Source organism: Equus przewalskii, chromosome 22 (assembly GCF_037783145.1).
Source record: "Equus przewalskii isolate Varuska chromosome 22, EquPr2, whole genome shotgun sequence".
In the NCBI taxonomy this organism is placed as follows: Eukaryota; Metazoa; Chordata; class Mammalia; order Perissodactyla; family Equidae; genus Equus; species Equus przewalskii.
Genome location: NC_091852.1, coordinates 26,060,550 through 26,085,900, shown reverse-complemented (window position 1 = coordinate 26,085,900; position 25,351 = coordinate 26,060,550). Strand labels below are relative to the sequence as shown.

At 40.0% G+C, this 25,351-nt stretch overlaps 1 protein-coding gene across 4 annotated transcripts in view; it reads left to right on the top strand.

Moving 5' to 3' along the window:
• Positions 1–25,351, top strand: part of GLDC (glycine decarboxylase) — a 90,971-nt gene that overhangs the window by 22,863 nt on the left and 42,757 nt on the right. For all 4 annotated transcript variants that reach the window (XM_070590130.1, XM_070590129.1, XM_070590132.1 and 1 more), the window contains 9 exons: positions 9,421–9,585; positions 12,056–12,133; positions 13,150–13,297; positions 13,636–13,832; positions 15,042–15,138; positions 20,344–20,449; positions 22,432–22,571; positions 23,158–23,238; positions 25,241–25,338. In XM_070590130.1, the coding sequence (XP_070446231.1) occupies positions 9,421–9,585; positions 12,056–12,133; positions 13,150–13,297; positions 13,636–13,832; positions 15,042–15,138; positions 20,344–20,449; positions 22,432–22,571; positions 23,158–23,238; positions 25,241–25,338 (1,110 nt within the window). The remainder of the gene's footprint in view (positions 1–9,420; positions 9,586–12,055; positions 12,134–13,149; positions 13,298–13,635; positions 13,833–15,041; positions 15,139–20,343; positions 20,450–22,431; positions 22,572–23,157; positions 23,239–25,240; positions 25,339–25,351) is intronic.

Here is a 25,351-nt window from a genome sequence, read left to right as displayed (position 1 = left end):
GTCAGATATATTACTTGCAAATATTTTTTCCCAGTTAGTGGATTGTTTTTTGTTTCAATCCTGTTTCCCTTGCCTTGAAGAAGCTCTTTAGTGTGATGAGGTCCCATTTGTTTATTCTTTCTATTGTTTCCCTTGTCTGAGAAGACATGGTGTCTGAAAAGATCCTTTTAATACTGATGTCAAAGAGTGTGCTGCCTACTTTTTCCTCTAGAAGCCTTATGGTTTTAGGTCTTACCTTTAGGTCTTTGATCCATTGAGAGTTTATTTTTGTGAATGCTGAAAAAGAATGGTCAATTTTCATTATTTTACATGTGGCTTTCCAGTTTTCCCAGCACCGTTTGTTGAAAAGACTTTCTTTTCTCCATTGTATGTCCTCAGCTCCTTTGTTGAAGATTAGCTGTCCATAGATATGTGGTTTTATTTCTGGGCTTTCAATTCTGTTCCATTGATCTGTGCACCTGTTTTTGTACCAGTACCATGCTGTTTTGATTACTGTAGCTTTGTAGTATGTTTTGAAGTCAGGGATTGTGATGCCTCCAGCTTTGTTCTTTTTTCTCGAGATTGCTTTAGCAATTTGGGGTCTTTTGTTGCCCCATATGAATTTTAGGATTCTTTGTTCTAATTCTGTAAAGAATGTCATTGGGATTCTGATTGGGATTGCGTTGAATCTGTAGATTGCTTTAGATAGTATGGACATTTTAACTATGTGTATTCTTCCAATCCATGTACATGGAATGTCTTTCTATCTCTTTATGTCCTCATCCATTTCTTTCAGGAAAGCCTTGTAGTTTTGTTGTATAGGCCCTTCACTTTCTTAGTTAAATTCACCCCAAGGTATTTGATTCTTTTTGTTGCAATTGTGAATGGTATTGTGTTCTTGAGTTCTTTTTCTGTTAGTTCGTTATTAGAGTATAGAAATGGTACTGATTTATGTAAGTTGATTTTATATCTTGCAACTTTGCTGTAGTTGATTATTTCTACAAGTTTTCCAATGGATTCTTTAGGGTTTTCTGTATATAAAATCATGTCATCTGCAAACAGCAAGAGTTTCACTTCTTCTTTGCCTATTTGGATTCCTTTTATTTCTTTTTCTTGCCTAATTACTCTGGCCAAAACCTCCAGTACTATATTCAGTAAGAGTGGTGATAGTGGGCATCCTTGTTTTGTTCCTGTTCTCAGAGGGATGGCGTTCAGGTTTTCCCTTTTGAGTATGATGTTGACTGTTGGTTTGTCATAATTGGCCTTTATTGTGTTGAGGTACTTTCCTTCTATACCCATTTTATTGAGAGTTTTTATCATAAATGGATTTTGGATCTTGTCAAATGCTTTCTCTGTGTCTATTGACATGATTATGTCATTTTTGTCCCTCATTTTGTTAATGTGGTGTATCACATTGGTTGATTTGGGGATGTTGAACTATCTCTGTGTCCCTGGTATAAATTCCACTTGATCATGATGAATGATCCTTTTAATGCAGTGTTGTATTCTGTTTGCCAGTATTTTGTTGAGGATTTTTGCATCTACATTCATCAGTGATATTGGCTCGTAATTTTCCTTCTTTGTGTTATCCTTATCTGGCTTTTCTTTGTCATTAACTTTTGCCAGTTTTACTCCTATATGCCTTGGAGAAGGTCTTTTTACACTGATGTAATTAGGAGTACTATTAGTTTCTTTTACTTGTATTTCCAGCTTCTCCCCCAGGTTTGGGAAGTTCTCAGCTATTATTTCTTTGAACAAGCTTTCTCTCCATTCTCTCTCCCCCTCTTCTCCCTCTGGAGTACCTACAATCCTTATGTTGCATTTCCTAATTGAGTTGGATGTTTCTAGGAGAATTTCTTCATTTCTTTTTAGTCTTAGTTCTCTCTCCTCCTTCTGAAGCATTTCTGTATTTCTGTCCTCTATAATATCAGCTCTGTTATTCAAGGACTCCAGATTTTTCTTTAACTCATTCATTGTGTTTTTCATCTCCAACAGTTCTGATTGTTTTTTTTCTATAGTTTCAATCTCTTTTGTGAAGAAGTCCCTCTGTTCATTAATTTTGTTCCTGAGTTCATTGAACTGTCTATTTGAATTTTCTTGTAACTTGTTGAGTTTTTTTGTGATAGCTATTTTGAATTCTCTGTCATTTAGATTCTAAATTTCTGTGCCTTCAGGATTGATTTCTGGGGGCTTGTCCTTTTACTTCTGGTCTGGAGTATTACCATATTTCTTCATGCTGTTTGATGTTGTGGATTTGTGCCTTCGCATAGTGATAGTATCTGCTTGCTGATTCGACCTGCTAACACTGGGAGGGTGTCAGGAGCTGTGTATTCTGATCCTGCCGCAATCCCTGGCATGTGTGCCTGTCCTTTGGAATCTATGCTGATAGGGCCCGTCTGTGATTTTCGGCTCCCTTACTCACTCACATACGCTGCTTTTCTAATGTATGTGTTGGTGCTCTGGCTGAGTGACGGAGCTGGATCATCTGGTGGGGGGAGAGGCACTTTCTTTTGTGTGTGCAATCCTGGGTGCTTTATTGCTCTGTTCCTTGATATCTGCTTTCCTGGGGTGCTGCCTTGATGAAGACACCCCTGCAACAGCTTAGCCTCCTCTGTGTGGAGCTCTCCTGCAGGCTGTGAGTGAACTTGGAGAGAGAAGGCATTCCTGTGGAAAGCCACCCCTTCCCCCCTCTTTTCTCAGAGCTACCCACAGTCCTGCTTCTGTTGCTGCGGGGAGGGAGAGGAGCTCCCCTAACCTCCTTCCACTTCCTCCTGGCATGTCTTTTGTGTTGATGAATGTTATCTGTTGGTTTATGTATGTCCTTTTCATTGTATGTTAGTGGGGAGGGTCTAAAGGCAGAGCTCACTCTGCTATAATGCTGACATCACTCCGTTTTGGTTTTTTTAACCTTAAATACAGAAATGTTCACAGTGCCTGTCTGAGAAAACTCTCAGGCAGCTATCAAAAAAACTGTCAAAAATATGTGCTGTTTTGTTCCAGACAACATTTGAAGATAGGGCCCCTGTCTCCCAGCCTCTGTTGGGCGGGCAGGGGCCTAATTTCTATGAGCACCAGTTAGTAAATCCAGATGGGTTTCATACTCTTTCCTGGTTTTTGTAGCTTTTCATTTCCATGACTCTACTGAGCCCCACATCCCCCACTCCGTGCTCCCTTATTCTACCTTTAAAACATCTGGTCACCTCTAAAACACACACACACACACACACACACACACACACACACACACACACACAGAGAAATATGCAGACCCATTTAAGAATACAAACTTGACAATTTTGACATTTTGAAAAGTAAACCTGACACCCCACTTAATCTTAAACTTTGCACAAGGTGTTCTCAGTACTAGGAATAAATGTGCTGTGGTGGCTACATATGATCTGTGAATTTATACTCTCCCCCACGCCACCCACAAGCATAACTGGTTTCTGTGTGTTGGAGCCTGTGAGTGAGTGAATGGATGTTGGGCCATCAGCTGGCCCTCATCTGGTACCTCAAGTCCAGAGTTGTAGTTCTGAGGACCCAGGCATTTCTTGAGCCCAGGGCATAGGTTACACTGGTCACATAAGAGGATAGCACCTTTGCATCCTTTGTCTGCTTTTGTGTAAGTGCAAAATAGTCCTGGTTGGTGAGAGTGCTTTGTCCTGGAAGCAGTTATTCATGTGCCATCATTATGGGAGCCAAGCCTGGTGGCATAATCACTCCTACCTTGCCATCCCTGTCCAGAGCTTTTAGTTTCAATATGCTCATTTCTTCATTAATATGAAAACAGGAAAGAATCATCCAAGAACTAGCTTTTCTGCGTTTGGTGTGTATGTGAACGTATTTACTTTGCTGAGGGCTTCTTTTCCACTATGGTCTTGGTAAGAGTTTGAATGATAAACCCCAAGTTTGATTTCAAAAGCAAATGCCTGTCTCTCTTACCCCTTACAAAATAAGCCTCAAAAGTACATGAATGGGTTGCAGCATTCCTTCTGTCTGAATGCTGGCCAGCAGCCTTCACTCTTGGTGTCCATACAGAATATTCACCATATTGCTTCCTGGCTGTGAGCAGATCTGCTAATTTACTTTAGGACCTGCAGCATTTTGAGAGGGAGACAATATTGTTTTTGCTTTTCACTCCCAGTTTTTGGGTGCATTTTACATATTGTTCCTTTCTGTTCTCCGAAAGCTGATCTGAACCAGAGGGTAATACTGTACCTCGCCAGTGCTGACAGGGAGGGCTGCGCGCCCGAGGGTGGGTAGACTTCACATCATCACCCTTCTGAATGGTTTCCATAGCAACAGAACCAACAAATTCCGGTGACGTGAGCTGAAAGTAAATGGGCAACATAGCCTCGAAAGAATACAAACATTTGGACTCTTACAAGAAAATTTACGTGACATCCAGAATTTATTTATGGTGGCTACTGTTCTAAATTTTTGACTGCTGATAACATCAGTAACTAATATAAAACATTTTACATTTTCTTTGTGGCAATTTCTGTTTTGTGTAACCTTGGCATTGGGATTAAAATGAGGGAATCTCATGAATGTTTGTCCTACTGCAAAAGCCCCTGCTGCCTCCCTCTTTCTCAATTCCAAAAGAGTCACAGCCAAAGTCATAGCAAATACTGGCTATTTTGGAATAAATGTTAATGCCATGTTGAATATATCAAGCATCCAATTTGAGCAAGACAAAATACTTTCTTGGATATGCAGACACTTTTTGCTTTTTAATATTAAAATACATCTAGAAACAGAAACCAATTGAGCTAAACAGTCAGTCGGAACATAGAAATTGTAGATCACAGGCATGTTTTCTTACTCACTATGTTTTACCTAATTGAGGCAACTAAACCTTTGTATGCAGGATGTGGGCCCTGTGCTAACTTTTTCTCCTAAAATGAGGGTTTATTTAGTATCTTCAGGCTTGAGTCTCACCGATCTAAGATAGTCGTTCAATAGATGATTGTGAAGAGCATTAGTGCCTGTTTTATTTTAGCGGTGTAAACCTCTGTAGACTATAAAAGAAGTTTGCAATATAGAATAAGTGGGCTCATATCTTTTTCATCTTTGCCAGAAAACAATTTTAAAGCTTTCTACCTTAACAGTGCTAATTAGCATCAGCCTAAGCTTGGATTTAGAAAAGGGGTGAGCAAGGAGAGAAAGGCTACACAAAGGAGGGGGAATATTAAATCCCAAAGTCTGTGATTGAAGGAACAGCACCATCTCAGGTATGAAGGACTGTGCTTGGGAAGGTTGAGGCTTTTTCCTGAAGGTAGTGGGGAGTCCTCCCTGTTTCAGCAGGGAAGTCAAATACGTACATTTGCACCACAATGGATGTAATACATACCCATATAATATATAATAAATTATCCAATTTTCTATTATATATATAGCCTATGCTAGGCTAGTAAGGCAACAAAGAAGAAAAGGTGGAAATAAGACATCGGGAGGAAGATCAATGGGAATTGGTCATTATTTGGGGCTAAAAAAAATTCTGAAGTTTCTACCTTAAGAATTGGCAGAATAGAGGTACCTTTGAAGGAATCAGAGTATTCAGGAAGAGAAACCAGTATGTCTTCCTTCCTAGTTGGAGGAAGAAGAGGGGATGTGACGCTGACATGGGACATGATAAATTTCCAGAAAAAAATAGTTTCCAAGTAGAAATATCTGATGATGTCTGAATAGAACTATGAGTAAATCCTTTGCAAGAAGTCTGTGAGTGTTTACTTTTAGAAACTTTTTAAAGACCAAAACAGAGGGAAAAAACAACTTTTCAAAACAGCTAATATTTGGGCAGGACATTACCATTTCCAAAATGCTTTGTGTATATTCATATGATTTTAGTGTTAAGGAAATATCTGATATAGATGATGTTATCTCCGTTGATCGCTAAGAGAAATTGGCAGAGAAAGGTTTACTTACTTGTCCGAGTTCACGGGTAGTTCAAGAATTAAAGTAGAAACCCAGGGCTTCTTAATATTTAGTATTGGTGAAGAAGCAGGGAACCTGTGAATCACTATATAGTTAAGGGAGCCTTAAAATTAATTATCATGTACCTTACCGTTTGAAATTCCGCCTCTAGAAATTTATCCTAAGGAAATAAGACAGAGACAAGTCTGTTCACAGTTATGCTATTTCTGATATTTAAAACCAAAAGTAATGTTCAACTTGAAGGGACTTATTAAATAAATTATGATAAATAAAATGATTTAATACCACACAACACTTAAAATATATTGTTGAATAATATTTAAAGTTAATGGAGAAAAATCGAGATACAAAATTTTACATAGAGTGTAATCTTATTTTAAATATTAAATATGATTATGATTTAGAAAACAGACTGAAATTAACTTGTGATAATCACTTCACAAAATATGTCTATTAAATCATCACATTGTACAACTTTAAATATATAAAATATTACTTGTCAATTATACCTTAATAAAACTGGAGGAAAAAAGAGACAAGAATGTGTAAAGAAAGTCACAAGTCAACAAGAAAAGAGGCAGACAACACAACAAAAAAATGGGCAGCACGCTTGAGTGTGCCCGTCACAAAAGAGAAAAAGGAAAAAGGCTGAAAAGAAATGCATGTAAATGTTAACTATTGTTTTCTTGGAGTTTTGGGGATTATGGCTGATTTTATTTTCTCAATAGTTGCCTGAGTTTTCTAGCTTTTTCCATGAACGTGTATAACATAATTAGAAAAAAGCTTGTAAATGTGTTCTTGACATGTAGAAGGTGGTTAATAAATGGTAGCTGATCTTTAACATTTAGAACATACAATAAAAAGAAAGCAACAATTACTGTTAATCTCACCACTTAGAGAAAAACCACTGTTTACATTTGGTTCATGTGTTTTTACAAATTTACAAAAATGAGATTTTACTTTTTAAATTAATATATTGTGAACATCTTCCATGTCAGGAAGTATTCTTTTACGCGTCATTTTCATAATGAATGCATAGTATTATATGCAGATTGTCTAATTTATTTAATCATTTTCCCTTTTTTTTTTTAAGGTTGACACCTCTGCTAAGATCTGTTGCCAATCTCCTCTCTTTTCTGTTTTTTATTTTTATTTTTATTTTATTTGTTTCTTCTTCTCCCCAAAGCTCCCTAGTACGTAGTTGTATATGCTAGTTGTAGGTTGTTCTGGCTCTGCTATGTGGGATGCAGCCTCAGCATGGCTTGATGAGTGGTGCCATGTCCGCGCCCAGGATCTGAACAGGTGAAACCCTGGCCCACCGAAGCGGAGCGAGTGAACTTAACCACTTGGCCACAGGGCAGGCCCCTAATCATTTTCCTTTTAGTGGACACTTAGTTTGTTGCCCATTTTTCAATATTATATTCGGTACTGTGATGAATTCCTTGGAGCATCGCTCTCTCTTCCCATTATATATTCTGTGTCTATCTTTATGGATATACTGAATCTTTCCCATTTATTAGATGGGTTAGCTGATATGTGCATGTGTTTGTGTGTGTGTGTATGTGTGCAAGTTTGTGGTCTGTCTATATGTCAAATAGTGATTCTGAGTAAAATGAAAATTTCATGTTAGCCAGGCAGTTGAAGCATATGTCTTCGTGGTGGCAGGCTATGTTGTGTGTGAAGGTCTTATCTGAGTTGAGATCACAATCACCCCTTGTCTCTGCCCTTTGTGTGACCCCATTTCTGCTCAGACTCCCTTCTATTTTATCTACATCATGTATTGTGTGCCTCATTCATTCCAGTTCACCACCCACTTAGAATTTGGCAAACTGATTTACAGTTGCTAAGCTAGGCTGTTCAAGGAGTTAATTGAAGCAAAAATTTACTCTGCTGTATACATACACACACACACATACACACTTATATACCAATAAAGTTTCAGGAGAATTATTTCAAAGCCTTGACATTGTACTGCTTCAAAAGTCAAGTTCCCCTACCCCACGCCGCCTCACAGGTAAGAAGACATTGGTTTCAAAGTCTTCAACAAACAAACAAACAAACAAACAAAAAGATAGATGGAAATATCCTGAACTTGATTACCAGAACAAGGAGAGAAAGGAAAGGGCTTGACAAAATGAAAACAAAACAAAACAAAAAACCTAAAATTTTTTCCTAATGCTCTTTTGGCTTGGAAGAATGAAAACAGTAGAGATACGAAACAATGTCAGTCACGTGGGGAGCATGGACCCCAATCTGACCCACTGTGGTGGTAGTCAGAGTGAACAGATTCTTGGGGAAAAGACAGCAGCTCTGTCACAAGTCCTCGGTCACCCTCTATCCTTTCACCTTGTTTTATTTTCTTTAAAATATTTATTCCTCTGGAGTGATTTCATTTATTTATTGTCTCTTGTTCCCAATTACAGTATATCCTCCTTGAGATCAGGAGTTATCAGTCTTGCTTATCATGTATCACCAGAACCTATCATAGTTCTTGGTACTTGGTAGGCATGCAGTAAATATTTGTAGAATGAGTGAATGAAGGAAGGGATAAAAAAAAAAGGATGAAGGCACTAAGTGGGTGAACTCACATACCTGACGATGCATTTTTGGCTGATAATTAGAGGACATGATATTAGAATTTATGTCCACACTGCCTTCCAACCATTTGTATCCTTGAGTTTTGAGAGCTATGGAGTTAACTTCCATACGCTCTTAATAATTGGATAGCTAGAATTCTTAAATAGACCTCTGTTAATTTCTTAGGAACACATGGAACGTCTCCTGGTTAGTCAAAAACAAAGGTCCTCCCCCCACAAACCAGAAGTTTTGAGTATTAGACATTAGTTTCTTGGATGCTTTCCTATTGTGAACCGTGATTGAGGTGAGCTTTTAGCTAGAAGAAAGATAACATGAAGTGAAATTTCTGTTTATAATGCCATAGGTAGGCTTGACTGGATTTCAAGAGCCAGCTTACAATAAAACACATACATACAATGAGATCATCAAAATAGAAATGTAAGGTTAAAAAATAACTAGAGGGATAGAAAATGAAGTACTGGGGCCAGCCCCATGGCCGAGTGGTTAAGTTTGATCAGCTTTGGTGGCCTGGGGTTTCGCCGGTTCGGATCCTGGGCGCAGACATGGCACCTCTCGTCAGGCCATGCTGAGGCGGCGTCCCACATGCCACAACTAGAGGCACCCACAACTAAAAATACACAACTATGTACCAGGAGGTTTTGGGGAGAAAAAGGAAAAATAAAATCTTTAAAAAAAAAAAGAAAGAAAACGAAGTATTGATTATCCCCAAATAAAGGATAATATTGTTGCTATGATTTAATTCTGAGCTTCCTTACAAAGGCCAAAAGGGATGCTTACTGATGTATTACATAATCCTTAAGAGAGGCAAACAATTTTCAGGTACTGAATTCTAAAATGAAGACATTTTGCGAACTTTTCTGAACAGTGGAGTCACAGTTTAGACACGGCCTTTTGTGTCCCTCACAGGATCACCCAGTATACTCCATACCAGCCAGAGGTGTCTCAGGGGAGACTGGAGAGTTTACTCAACTACCAGACTATGGTGTGTGACATCACAGGCCTGGACACGGCCAACGCATCCCTGCTGGATGAGGCGACCGCGGCTGCAGAGGCGATGCAGCTGTGCCACAGGTGAGAGGCCCAGCATGAGATTCCCTCAGGGTGAGGGACATTTTCCAGTCTCTCCTGCTGTGCAGGTCGGGCTCCACTGTTCTGGTCAGCGCCCAGTGACTTATCTCCCTCTTTCTCACACACACACACGCACAAGGACATCTGTATGTGTGAGATACCCTGTATCAGTATCATCATACCAGTTAGTCAAGAAAACAGAAAGATCTGTAATAGTGGCTTTTTAAAGCTCATAATGTTAAGTTCAGGGATGTTTCAGCAACTCTGGGAGGGTATCAAGGACTGATGCTCCTCTCTCTGCCATCTTTAGTGTGAGGCTTTCATCCTCACGGTCACAAGATGACTGCCGAAGGTCTTGCCATGAAATCTGCATTCAGGAGGAAGAAAAGGGGCAGGGTAAAGGGTACTTCTAGCTAAATAAGCCCTCTTTAAAGAGTTTTTTGGAGCCCCTACTCAACACTTTTCACTTATGCTTCATTGACCACCCCTTTCTACAAATGACCTGGGGAAATGTAACTTTTTTAGATGGGTCCATTGCTGCACCCTACATATTGGGGTCTGTCACTGTGGGTGAAGGGGGAATGGGTATTGGGTAGGAACTGACAATCTGTAATGTAATATGTAAATAAGTATTACCCTCTTTTATGAAGAATATTGTTAGGTTGTATTTACTGTTTTAGAGCTTGTTTTCTTTTTCTATTTAACAATGTGTTGTGAACATTTCCCCATTTCTTTAGTCACCTTTCTAGAAGATGGCTTTGATTGGCTACATACTCAACTTACATGGAAGTACCATAATTTCTGTAACCTCTATTGTTACACATTCCATTTGTTCCCATCTTTTACTGTTATTAATGATATTTTTTATGCACCTTTAGAGTAAATCTTTGTCAAAAGTTCTGGTCATTTCCTGAGGATGCTTTTCTGGAAGTAGAATTGCTGGGTCCTGGTGTATAGTTAACAATTGCTCTCCAGGTCCTCACTTCCTTCATTCTCTGCCTTGGGAGCGCATTTGAGCTTACTTTCCTGGTAGAATTCTTGCATAGATGGCCCTCTGGTTGGGAAATCTGCCTGCATTCACCGTGTATCTCTCTGAGGTTTTGTGTTTTGCCCCAAATGCCCATGTAAGTCTCTTTCTTGGTCTCCACAGACCTGAGAGGTGGTGAACCCCAAACTCACTCAGCAGGTATGGAGCCCTCTTAGTTCCAGCCACCGACCCTGCTGCTTCCTCCATGGAGGGTGGGCTCAGTCCCTTCCTCCTGTCATCAACAGACAGCCAGAAAGGAATGCTGTCCATCCACCCCTCTGGTTATTCTTCTCAACTTTTCACTCATTTTATTCTTATCTCTTCCTCATCCACCTTCTCCATGCTCTCCCATCTCCCCTCCTGCCTGTTTTTCTAAGGAAGAGCTTTCATCTCACACTTGCAGAAGCTGAGTCCTTGTCTTTTCTAGTTAAGGGTTCAGGGGTTCTGTCCTGAACTGATTAGTGTTAATAGGCTACTCAAACTCTGCAAATGCTCAATTTGCTTCCTCTCTCTTAATTCTCATACCTTTGGACCTGCATTTAATTTTACCCTTGAGAAGCAGCCTTGTGCTTTTGATCTTTAGCAAAACATTCTTAAAAATCTGCTGTGTTTTTGTTTCCTTCTGAGGTCATTCAGGCTTAAATAGCTCTTTTTTTCAGATGTATTTAGATTCAAACTGTGAAGAGAGTTGTGCACTGGATAATTAATCGCTTTTGTATCTTCTCAACTCTACTTATTCCTCTATTAAATTTATGATTATTAGGAAAATAATACCTGTTCTTGGTAGAAAAAATACTCAAACAGTAGAGAAGGATATAATGAAAATTAAAACCTGCTGTTTCTCACTCCCATTCCATTGAGAAAGCTGCTCTCAGCTGGTTCTTGTGTATCTTTCTGGGAAATGATTAAATGCATAAGACAATATACATGTATCCCCACCCTTTTCTTTTTATCCAGATGTGCTCTTGCTGTGTGAACTGTTGTGCATCCCCACCAGTTTTGTTTCCTGAAACCACTGACCGTTAGAGAACTCCCAAGATTTGGGTCCTAGACCCAACTCTACTTCTGCAATAGCCATGTGGCCCTGCGCGTGTCATGGACATTTGGTTTAGATAATCTCTAAGTGCTCCTTTGGCAATAAAATTCTCAGAAGTTTTTTATTTCTACTTGTACCTCATCACTACCTTTTGCTTTTCTTTCTTTTTCCTCATAGTTTATTTATAAAAATTTAAACCAGTTTAAGATTGATTTTGCTAAATGGGGTCAGAATGGGAAGTGGATTTCAGTGGAATTCTAAACAGTAAATATCATTATTAGTCATTAATGACCCAGTATTTTTTATACTATGCTCAGACTTTCCCTAAGTACCACCTTTGCTTTGCATTCTTAGAAGATACTCTGATTTCTTTAATGTTCATGTTGGAATGTGATTTTCCTTTTCAACAGACACAACAAGAGGAGGAAATTTTTTGTTGACCCCCGTTGCCACCCGCAGACAATAGCTGTCGTCCAGACTCGAGCCAAGTAATTAATTTTATTGATATTTTGACGCAGGGATAAAATCATGCTCATCTCTGCTGTTTCTCCCTCTTACTTGCACTGATTGGGGGGTGAACCTGGTTTAAATGGGGGTTGTTGAGTTTTACTTTCCCTCCCACTTTCTTCCCAGGATCTCATTGGTGAGTAAAATGTGTCAGAATTGAGGAGAAAATCACAGTGGCTTTAATTGCCTTTGCTTTATATTAAGCTACCGTGTTGTTTTGTTTTCTTTTTGTATAAGGAAAATTTTAAATATTAAAATAACTTCAACGGTGTTTCAGAAAGTTTGAAAAGCAGAGGAAAAAATGGAACTCTGACATTACTGTTATGATTTTGTGTGTATCCCTGCAAACGTAGTTCATCGGGAATCAGCACAATACCTGGGAGTGTGATGTAGATGAAGCATATTGTGTTTGTTTCGTGCTGTCACCAGACAAAACAAACCCAGCACAACTCCTACCTGTGGGTGTGTTTATTTGCTTTCTCCTTGTAAAAGCTGGGCAATCTTCCCGTAACCCGATACCACCATCCCTTCAGAAGGGGCTTGCTGACATATGATTGGAATTAGATGGTTGTAAGAACCGAAGGAAGGTCTTCTTCTTTGTCTTAATGATGGTTTTCCATTCACCTAAGGTTGATCCAAGGTGAAGGTGGTGACAGCTCTGTTGTTACAGGTAATTGGTTCTGTAGCCCTAGGAAGCGACATTCCCAGGCCTCTCTCGGGAGCAGGTTCTGACAGGAAGGGGCAAGGGGAGTGGTAAGGGTGGAAGAGAGAAACAGCAGGTAAGCTGTTGCAGGCACTTGAGTTTGGGTGAAGCTCTGTTACCACTGAAGGTCTGGGTTTGGGATGGGGGATGCGTGTGTGTGTGTGTTGGGATGGGGTGGGGGCATTGAGGAAAGACACAGAATATGAATGTTGTATCACTGGAAGAAACTTAAAGTAATTTGATTTTCCCTGGTAAACCAAAAACATGATTGTTCTTTGTCTTCTGTCTTTGCAGATATACTGGAGTTCTCATCGAGCTGAAGTTACCCCAAGAAATGGACTTCAGTGGAAAAGATGTCAGTGGAGTGCTGTTCCAGTACCCAGACACTGAGGGAAAGGTGGAAGACTTTACAGAACTTGTGGAGAGAGCCCATCAGACCGGGGTAGGCAAACTTCCCCTTGTAGGGGTCCATGGAGGTGTGTTCCAATTTTGAATTATTATTATTATTTTTGGTGTATCTTAATTTCCGTACCATTATCACCTGTACTGCTAAAACTGTCTCCTTCCTACCTCCTTCCTTCAAGCTTGTTTTGTTCACTGATTGCTGGCACATAGTAGGCACTCAGTAAACGTTTTTGAATGAATCAATGAGTAAATGAAGTTCACAGGATATGAACCAATTCTGCCAGTCTACCTGTAATGGAGAGAATTTGCTGCTCTCTCACTGCTCTCAGGGGAAGGTGACAACATTGTCCACTTTCTCTCTTGTTTCCTTTCTAGAGCCTGGCCTGCTGTGCTACTGATCTCTTAGCTCTGTGTATCTTGAGGCCTCCTGGAGAATTTGGGGTAGACATTGCTCTGGGCAGCTCACAGAGATTTGGGGTGCCGCTGGGCTACGGGGGACCACATGCAGCCTTTTTTGCTGTCAGAGAAAGCTTGGTGAGGATGATGCCTGGAAGAATGGTGGGGGTAACGAGGTAAAGCAGCTCATGTTTCTCCCCTTTTATGGTGGTTATCATTTTCCCTGTTCCTTCTTCTGATCAAGAAGTTATTGATTTCTCTCAATTTAAATGGGCTATGCTGGGTTGGCTAAGGAAATGTACAGCATAGATTCAGAAGAGAGAATCTGTTTGGGATATGAACTAGTACCTCTTGTCAAATGTATCTCTTTGTATGTATTTGGAAAAGTATGTGTGTAACTTACAACATATTTGTATTGAAGCCATATAAGTCAATTTATTTAGGCTGATGAAAGCCTGAGGGACTGAATATTTTAGGTGTGTTTTATATCTAACCAGTTTCTTTCTCAAAAGTATTATCATGCCAGACAGTTAGGTAGAGACAAGTGCAGTGGTAGATTACCATGAACACATTAAGTGTGATCCACATTATTTCCTGGAGGCTCCTGCCACGTGGCCATTCAAGTAATTTCTAAATGTACTTTCCTGAGTGCTTCTCATGGATGAAGCTCCTCAGATTAAGAATTTAGATGAATGTCATGATTATTACTGGGGAAGTTTAGCATGATCTTTTTGACCTTTCATAAAAACTGGGCCATTAATATAAGTAAATAATCTGTATCAGTGAATGGTGCGTATTTTTGAAATACTTTCAATTTGCCACAGGACAACAAGGGGTGCTTTGCTTTTTAGTGCAAACACAACCTTTTCTTCAAGTATTCTTACATTAGCTGCTTTCAGTGATGTCTCTTCACCAGACGAGATGAGGCAGAGGGCTTTGCAATTCCAAACGTTTAATGTATTAATTATTGTCTGCTGATTTTTACATTGATCTTTTTAGCTTTCTGAAAAATGGACCCCAGAGCTGGATGAAATAAAGGATAAGACCGCCAAATCTTTGTGTTTATCCAACTTTTTAATTGCATTAGGAAGGGAAAAATTTAGTCACCATCATTATGTTAGTCTGGGAAAGTTCTGGGAGATTTCCTTTCAAGGTTCCCAGTCTTGTTGTATATATCTCAGTGCTGCAAATCCTCAAAGTACAAACTAAATATTAGTAGTCCTGTTAAGAAGAGGACAGTTTACGAATTGTTTTCTTTATGGCCTTGCATTAAAGTAAGTTTGCTGAATTCACTTCAAGCTGGGAAGGAAAGAAGCAAGTCCATTTGCGACATCTCCTCGTGCCATGATTATCTGAGCTAACTGGATGTTTTATTCTCGGCCCAGAGATGCCGCTGGGAAAGAAGTGTATCGTCTTGCTCTTCAAACCAGGGAACAACACATCCGTAGAGACAAGGCTACCAGCAACATCTGTACAGCTCAGGTAGATCACATGCCTGCCCTGCCCACTGAGTACCTTACAGTGTATAGAAATGAGCTACTCATTCATTCACTCAGTTGTTCATTCATTCATTCACCACCTAATGAGTAGTGTGCACACCAGGAATAGCAGATCTTATTGGGAGAAGAAGCCTTGTGGTCTTCTCAGAACCAAAATATAAGGTATTTCACTGGTGCTCTATGTATGCACGCACTTCACAGTGCAGGGTCTCTAGCATTCTTGGCCATAGTGCAGGACCATTATGGGTGGCAGTTGGGGCATTTTCTCTTAGGGCTGCCATGGAGGCCTTCCAGGATAGAGTGAGGAAGGCAGCTTGAGGGTGCTCGAGGTGACTGTGCTGGAGGGATGGTCTGGATTGGCCAGCTGGTTGTGGTCATGGGGTACTCTTACTGGGAACTCATGATAGGTGTTCCTGAAATGGATGAGATCAAAGAGCCGGAGCTTCCTGGCCTCCTACCCATCCTGAGAGCTCTATAGCCATCGGTCTTTGGAGCAGTTTCCTCAACAGGTTTTCTTGTATTGCTTTTTGTCTCAGGAAGGTGGCTGCTGCTTTTCAGTAAGAGCTCTTCTCGTATCACAGGAGGAGCCAGTTGTCACAGGCTTTTCCTCTGCTGGACGGCAAATTGATATTTACATGATACCTTTACTTTCCCTAATTTACCCTCCATTTGTTAAATTCTCTGCCTGCATATTTTGCCCTCCTCTGCAGCTGACTGCTGCTGTACTGCCCTTTCTGCTCATGATGTTCTAGAAGTTGTCTCTCTGATCGTAAGTGCATTAAAGGCCTCAGTTTTCTGCTTCAAGGTTTGGAATTAATTTTCCAGGTGAACTTGTGCCATCTGCAATGAATAAAATTTACGTTCCTACTTCTTTATTTCTTCCAGTTCATATTTAGCTGGTATTTCATCATTTAACTTGGATGATAAAAGGTCTCTATCTTTTTCAGCAATTATTGCAGTGATCTTTGCCCCAGAGATGGGCATACTGTGTCTTCTCTGATTTTCCTCTTCTCATTCGGAAATCTTCTAACTCTCTCTTGTCTATTTCATTTCATGTGTTCCTTTTCATAGTTGCATAAAACAGTTGCTCATAACTCCAGTGTCATTCTCTTCGTCAGCATGAAATTACTCTCTTTTGTCGGATGACTGATGTCTTTTGAGTTGTTCCGTGACCACTCTATGTCATTGATCCCAGTCTTCTGCTTCTTGCAGCAACTGCTCCATGTTCTTTTCAGGTCTGACCCTTTCCTCCTGAGCACGATAGGGTCCCCACTGGACTTCTTTTAGTTTTGCATCATTGATGGTCCACAGCTATTTTTTTTTCCTGAAACTATGTTACTGAATTTTTATTTCTATAAATTTGTGGCATTTCTACAGATGTCTGAATTTGCATCATGTTCTGTTATTTATGTTCTATTATACCTCAGCTTCTACCACAACAAGGATTTTTTTCATTAGCTTTTTCTTTCTTTCTTTTTTTTTGAGGAAGATTAGCCCCGAGCTAACACCTGCTGCCAATCCTCCTCTTTTTGCTGAGGAAGACTGGCCCTGAGCTAACATCTGTGCCCATCTTCCTCTACTTTATATGTGGGATGCCTACCACAGCATGACTTGACAAGCTGTGCCATGTCCACACCTGGGATCTGAACTGGTGAACCCTGGGCCGCTGAAGCAGAACGTGCGAACTTAACCGCTGCGCCACCAGTCTATTTTTTTTTTTTTAAGATTGACACCTAAGCTAACATCTGTTGCCAATTTTTTTATTGTTGTTGTTCTTCTCCCCAAAGCTCCCCAGTACATAGTTGTATATTCTAGTTGCAGGTCCTTCTAGTTGTACTATGTGGGATGCCGCCTCAGCATGGCCTGATGAGCGGTGCTAGGTCCATGCCCAGGATCCAAACTGGCGAAACCCTGGGGCCCTGAAGCAGAACCCGTGAAGTTAACCACTTGGCCACGGGCCAACCCCTCATTAGCTTTTTCTAAAGTCAGGTGTATTGAAGTATAATTTACATTTCATTAGCTCTTTTATTGAGCTATAACTCACCCTAAAATTTACACATTTCAGGTATACAGTTCAATGGTTTTTAGAATATTCACAAAGTTGCACAGTCATCACCAGCATTTCATTTCAGAACATTTTCATCACCACTAGATGAAACCCATTCCCAATAAGTAATCATTCTCCATTCCTCTTCCCTCCCTGCAGCCCCTGGCAACCACTAATCTACTTTCTGTCTCTGTATTTGCCTATTCTGGATATTTCTTATAAATGAGATCATACAACATGTGGCCTTCTGTGCCTGGCTTCTTTAACTTAGCACACATTTTCCATGTTTATCCATATTGTAGCATATCAGTACTTCATTCTTTTTTATAGCTGAATAACATCCCATTGTATGGATATAACACCTTTTGTTTATCCATTCATCAATGGATGGACATTTGCGTTGTTTCCACTTTTGAGTATTTTGAATAAGGCTGCTATGCACAGTCGTGTACAAGTTTTTGTGGGGACATGTGTTTTCAGGTCTCTTGGGTATGTACCTGGGAGTAGAATTGCTGGGTCGTGTGGTTACTCTATGTTGAACTTTTTGGGGAGTTTCCACACTGTTTTCCAAAGTGGCTGCACCATTTTGTATTCCCACCACCAATGTGTATGAAGGTTCTGATTTCTCCACATTTTCCCCAATACTTGTTATTGCCTGTCTTTAGTTGCAGCCATCCCAGTGGGTGTGAGATGGTGTCTCGTTGTGATTTTGATTCGTATTTCCCTAATAACTAATGATTTTGAGCATCTTTTCATCATTAGTACTTTTAAAACAATTGATATATAATTGACATATAACATATTAGTTTCAGGTATACAACATAATGATTCAATATATGTATATATTATGAAATGATCACCACAGTGTCTAGTTAACATCCATCACCACAAATAGTTAACAAATTTTTTTTTCTTGTGATGAGAACTTTCAAGATCTACTCTGTTAGCAACTCATCTCAGCTTTTGATTACTTTCTTTAAGTATGCTGATTGTGTTGTTTGTCCAAATTATCAAGTAAATTTGAATTTTCATTATCTCGGTCTTTGTTTCTCTGAACTTCCTCTGATGTTCTAATGCCTTTCCAAGATTTTTAAAAGAGATTTTCTACTTCTCACTATTTTGTTGGTCAGTCACTTGATATAACTTCCTGCTTGTGAAAAGAACCATCTCTAGATTAAAAAGGGACATGAGCCAACCTCCACAAGGTTGTTTTGATGGATGGTTTCCAGAGTATTTTGTGAACATCAGGTCTGAGTTTCTATACCCCAGCAGCATAGCCATGAGTGTTTAGAAACACTGTATCATGGATCGTTTACTTTAGACTTGCCCTCTCACAGCTGTAAGCTGTTGTGGTGTTTCTGTATTTTATTTCTATTTGTTACAGAGTCCACAAGAGTGTCTACATTCTCTCTGGGACTTTCGGTCCAGCAAAGTCTATTTATGTGTTTTCTCATGTCTTCTTTTCCTCCTCTTTTTTTTACTGACTGCTGACCTCACTTTCTGGTATCTTTTGAGAACTGTTTCTTGTTTTGCAATGGCCCATAGAGATTCCTTCTAGCAGACCATCAGAGAAAATGTGTACATAACAAAATAGATCTGATATTGAACATCATCTAACTTTAAAGCACTGTGTTTCTCAGTTGAGCTGAGTGTCTGTTCCATGAGGTACCCCTTCCCCTGCCCTGGGGTGATTGGCCATGAAGGTGGACCTTGAAATGCTGACCTGATACATTAGGACAAAAGTCATTTTAGTGGGATGGGAAACCTCAGAGAGCCCATGATGCTGGACTAGTGAGATGGGAGGGGCTGTTGGAGAACAGAGTGGACCGGGCAGGCGAGGAGTCTGAGACTTGAGTTTCGCGCATTTACCTCGGGTGAAATTGCCTGGGTAGAAGGCTGCTTATTGGCAGGATCTAAGGTGAAACGCAGGTGAGGGATAGGACCAAGAGACAGAGAAATAGGCGGTGGGCCTCCATCGTTTTCCACCAAGTTGTCACTCATTTTGGTTTATGACCCTAGCCAACCTCTTTTTATCCTCTCCTCCTGACCCAAGGTGCCATAACAGTGGGTCCTTTCCTTTCTCTCTATGCAGGACTTCCTCACTGAAGCAGCCCTGGAACTGTCTGTATCCCTTATCTCTGAAAGATTCCAGTGCCATTTCTTTCTGCTTCCTGTCACACTAGAACACACACTTCCTATAAATATTTTTATGAAACCTCAATCCAATGGTCAAGAGAGATATCTTTACCTGAGAAAGTGACCTTGCTGTCAGCAGGGAATAAGCCATTGGGTCCTGATTTTCCCTTTCTAATATATCTCCTGCCAAGTCATTATGGTTTTTTTTTAAGGATTGGCACCTGAGCTAACAACTGTTCCCAATCTTTTTTTATTCTTCTCCGCAAAGCCCCCCAGTACATAGTTGTAGATTCTAGTTGTGAGTGCCTCTGGTTGTGCTATGTGGGACGCTGCCTCAGCGTGGCCTGATGAGTGGTGTCATGTGCGTGCCCAGGATCTGAAATGGCAAAACCCTGGGCCGCCGAAGCAGAGCGCCTGAACTTAACCACTCGGCCACGATGCCGGCCCCTCATTATGGTTTTATTTCCCTGTGTCCTGCACTTTCATCTTTGATCATCTTTTGCTACAGATTCTTCATTCATCTGGCTGAAATTCAGCTTCATGTGCTTTATTTAAGGCCTCAGGAGAATTGAATCCCCTCACATCTTGTGTGTTTGAAAGTTGCTTGTTGCTTTTATCCTTGAAGAACAGTTTGGTTGAGTATAAAATTCTTGGATTTCACTTTTTTTCCCCCTAAGGCCTTTATTGCTTCACTGTCTTCCAACATTAAATATTGCTTGTTGATATCTGATGACAACTTGATCTTCCCCTTAAGGGTGACATGATTAAGTTGCGTGGATGAGACCCCTTTATAATGGTTTAGTGACTCCAGGGAGTCTTAGATGCTGTTTTCCCCTCAGGTCGTCAAGCAGGTCCCCAGCTATTGTAGAGCATGCAGGAAATCTGATGATTTTGCATTGTCCTTGTTTTTAGTTTTGGCATCCCAAGTCAAGTAATATTCCCTCCCACTAATTGTCTTCCATCACGTTGTTGAACATGACTCTTGAAATGTTCTTGTCATTTTAGGCTCTCTTGGCAAACATGGCTGCCATGTTTGCCATCTACCATGGTTCCCACGGGCTGGAGCATATTGCTAGGAGGGTACATAATGCCACTTTGATTTTGTCTGAAGGTGAGTCAGTTACCTGTTTTAAAACTTTGGGGCATAACAAGACTGATAAACTTGAGTAAAGTTGAAAACTCACTGCATGTCCAATACTGTGTGCAAAATTAAAAATCAAATAAGAAATGGGGAGAATATTTTCAATGTCTGTGATAGACTGTGTTAATATTTTCAGTATATAGAGCTCTCACTCACTCCTCCCGTTCCTTGAGTTCATACTCAAGAAGGATGAACCCTCTGAGAGAAAAACAGGCAAAGGGTAATTTTAAAAGAAATATAAGTATACAAATAAATGGCCAATGAACATATAAAATTTCAACTTCACTATTAATCATAGAAATGTAAATTGAGGGGCCGGCCCAGTGGCACAGCGGTTAAGTGCGCACGTTCCTCTTTGGTGGCCCGGGGTTCCCCAGTTTGGATCCCAGGTGCGGACATGGCACCGCTTGGCAAGCCATGCTGTGGTAGATGTCCCATATATAAAGTAGAAGAAGATGGGCACGGATGTTAGCTCAGGGCCAGTCTTCCTCAGCAAAAAGAGGAGGATTGGCAGCAAATGTAAGCTCAGGGCTAATCTTCCTCAAACAAAAAAAGAAATGTAAATTGAAACAGTAAAATAGTATGTCTCCCATTACATTGGCAAAGATCAAAAAGAATACTTAGATTGGTATGACATTGTTTACAATAGCACAATCTTGGAAACAGCCTAAATGTTCAATAATAAGTGATTAGTTAAGTTGTGCTACATCCATACATTTGAATATTAAATAGCCATTAAAAATAGCGATATGGGTATTGATCTGTAGAAAAGCAAAGGTGTTCATGACATGTTAAAGTTATAAAGTGTACGTCAATGGATGAATGGATAAAGAAAATATGTTATATATGTAAAACAATCTTATTCAGCCATCAAAAAAGGAAATCCTGCCATTTGCAACAATATGGATGGAACTTGTAGGGATTATGTTAAGTGAAATAAGCCAGACAGAAAAAGACAAATATCATATGATCTCACTTATATGTAGACTCTTGAAAATGACAATAACCAAACTCATAGCAGATTGATGGTTGGCAGAGGGGGACTGGGGGAGATGAGCAAAATAGGTGAAAGTGGTCAAAAGGTACAAACTTCCAGTTATAAAACAAATAAGTTCTGGGGATTTAATGTACAGAATGGTGACAATAATTAATAATACTGTATTGTGTCTTTGAAAGTTGCTAAGATCTTAAATGTTCTTATCACAAGAAGAAAATTATAACTGTGTGGTGATGAGTGTTAACGACTTATTGTGGTGATCATTTTGCAATGTGTACATGTATTAAATCATTATGTTGTACACCTTAAACTAATACAATGTTATACATCAATTATATCTTAATAAAAAAATAGTTCTAAAAAAGGGTAAAGAAATATATATGTGATAGTTCACTCTCACACACACACACACGCACACCACTTCTTGAGGAATGTACACCAAAATGCAACCAGATTTCTGGATGGTGATTATGGTAATTTTTCTTCCCTTTTTATATGTATTTCACAATTTTTTATAGCATAGTAATAAACATTTAATTTTTTTTTTATTTTTATTTTATTTTTTTAAAGATTGGCACCTGGGCTAACAACTGTTGCCAATCTTTTTTTTTTTTCCTGCTTTATCTCCCCAAATGCCCCCTGTACATAGTTGTATATCTTAGTTGCAGGTCCTTCTAGTTGTGGGATGTGGGACGCTGCCTCAATGTGGCCTGATGAGTGGTGCCATGTCCGCGCCCAGGATCCGAACCCTGGGCTGCCGCAGTGAAGCGTGCGAACTTAACCACTCGGCCACGGAGCCGGCCCCTAATTTTTTTTTTTAAAGCAGCCACTAAAATACTGAGTAGGACCAGGAACAGACTATAGTAGGATTTATCTTGTTATTTCTCTGGGAAATGTCAACGGCCAAGTTGCAGGTTTCTGTGTTGGAGACTGGTGGCTCTCCTATCTCGTCTAGGTCTCAAGCGAGCAGGGCATCAACTCCAGCACGACTTGTTCTTTGACACTCTGAAGATTCAGTGTGGCTGCTCGGTGAAGGAGGTCTTGGGCAGGGCTGCTCAGCGGCAAATCAATTTTCGGCTCTTTGAGGATGGCACCGTAAGTCAAACTTACAGTCTTCCAAATTTTCATGACTTTTCTCATTAAAAAGATTTCTCTTTATTTAAAAAAAAAATCAGTGTTGGAACTTTGGGCACATTCTATCCTTTGTAAACAACCTTCATTTCCAAGTTGGAACATTGTGACCATTTCAAATAAAGGATAATTCATTCTCGGTTTTCTTTAAGACTTTGTATTTTCATATTTGGGATTCTTAGGCACATATTTGGTCATAATACTCTTGTCTTCACAATGTGACTATTGAAAGTAAAGACTCTATGAGAAGTGATATAATAAAGTAAATTAAGGGAAGAAAAGGGTAAGTATATCTAGGACCAGTGGAGTGCCCTGCAGCCATCAGACCATTAGAGTCCAGAAGAGGCTTGCAAAATTCTAAACTTTGTGAAATCTAGGACTGGTCTAGTTGCCTTCACCTAGGGGCCAACTTGGGTATAATGGTACCCCGATGCTTTGGAATAACTGGGACTTTTGTCCAGCAACTTCTCTCCTGTGACCTTTCTTGGGTTTTGTCCACTGATCTTGCCATTTAGAGCTGATGTTTTCCCTTTCATTTTCATTTCTGTAGCTTGGTATTTCTCTTGATGAAACAGTCAATGAAAAAGATCTGGACGACTTATTGTGGATCTTTGGCTGTGAGTCATCTGCAGTAAGTAAAATAAAGATATGCCTTCCTCATAATGACTGAGGTGGTATCAAAGATGGCTTTGCCTCCTTTGGGCCTGAGAGTGAGGGAGAGGGGGCCCAGGTGTGACGTTGTGCAGCCTACTGTTAAAATTATAGCTGACCAACCCTGTCACTGCTGTGGGCCCGCGCCAGGCTAGTTGGAAGGATTGTTAATGGTGTTTAATTGAAACTGTCCCTAACTTGAAGATTCATGACATTGACATCTTGGTTATGTTCATTTTGGGAAAATTACGATACTCATTCATTTCACAAATGTTTATTGGAGATGTAATACATGCCAGGCACTCTGCTAAGCCCCGAGGAGAGTGGTGAGTTAGACATGATTCCTGCTCTTGTGGAGCTTATAGGTTTATGGAGATCAACTTCTAAGCTCCAAACAGGTACAAGATTACAATCCAGGTTATGTGAGTGATGTCTGAAGATGCTCTGTGAACACAGAGGTGGAGCTCCTCACCAAGACTTGGAAGAAATTGCCCTAAGCTGAGATGTGAAAGATGAGTGGGAGTTTTCCAGACTAAAATGGCACAATTGAGGAGAAAGACCATGGGACCAGAGGTGTTCCAGACACTAGGAAAAGCAGCCTCAAAGGCTAGAACGAGATACATTACATGAAAACCAGAAGCAGTTGAGTGTGGCTGAATCGGTTTATAAAACAATGAAATATCATGGACATGCGAGGAGAAAGGTTACAATTCCATGGAAGGAGGATGAAAGGGAGAGGGATGAGTAGCTACCTAGATCTGGGGCAAGGTGTTAATCACAACACTGTACACAGCTTGGTGTATAGTAGGCACTCAGGAAATATTTGTTGAATAAATCAGTGAAAGGAAGCGTTTACTGTAGAATTAGAAAGGTTCCAGAGTCTTGAATGATGCTATCCTGGTTGTCTATGTCTCTTTGAGAGAGGACTTCAGTTTCAGATAACCAATGTAAATCATCAGAGAAGTATCACATTGTTCTCTTTTAAACTTTAATTAATGAACAGGACTGAGTAAGCATTTCTCCTCTAGAACACTGCACTAAATTTAATCATGGGTATTTGTTCCATGTGTTCAAGGAATATTTGTGGAGCACCCACCGAGGGCTCGAGGTGGCCATACTATCAGCTTGGGGCAGAATGAGGAGCAAGCCATTTATTTAATTATATATTCTGGATATAAACCCTTATCAGATAAATGATTTGCAATGATTTCCTCCCATTCTGTGTATTGTCTCTTAACTCTTGATAGTGTCCTTTGTTGCAGAAAAATTTTTAATTTTAATGAAATCCAATTTATCTATTGTTTTCTTTTGTTGCTTATGCCTTTGGTGTCTTATTTAAGAAACCACTGCCAAATCCAAGATCATGCAGATTTGCTCCTATGTTTTCTTCTAAGAGTTTTATAGTTTTAGTCTTTAAATTTAGGTCTGTAATCCATTTTGAGCTAGTTTTTGTATACGGTGTAAGGTAAGGGTCCAGCTTCCTTCTTTTGCATGTGGATATCCAGTTTTCTCAGCACCCTTTATTGAAGAGACTGTCCTTTTCCCTGTTGAATGGTCTTGGCAGGTGTATTTTATTACTGTTCTTAAAGATAAAAGAACAGTGTCAAGTGAGAATCCTTACTTGGTTGCTATCATAGTAACTTTTTTGATAGCCCTGTAAAATAATTTGCTGGAACTTGCTTTGTTACTTAAGGAACATGCAGGCGATGTCAACTTTTTTTTTTTCCAGTAACAATTGTACATTTTATCTGATTTCCTGTGGCAAAGGTCAACAGAACTTAAAAACAGTGTTCTGGAGAATTGCCATGATTCATGACTTCTGACACCTGTCACCACACCATGCCAGACGCCTGGGGTGGCGGTGGTGGTAGTAGGAGATTTCCAGCGCTCTGTTAGAATCCATGCGGGCTGCAAGCCTGGAGGTGCACATGTGGTTCTAGGCACAATTCCTGCTCCTTAGGTTCGGTGGTCTCTCCGTGCAGGAGCTGGTTGCTGAAAGCATGGGGGAGGAACGGAGAGGTATTCCAGGGACTGCCTTCAAGAGAACCAGCTCGTTTCTCACACATCAAGTGTTCAACAGGTTTGTGTGGCAT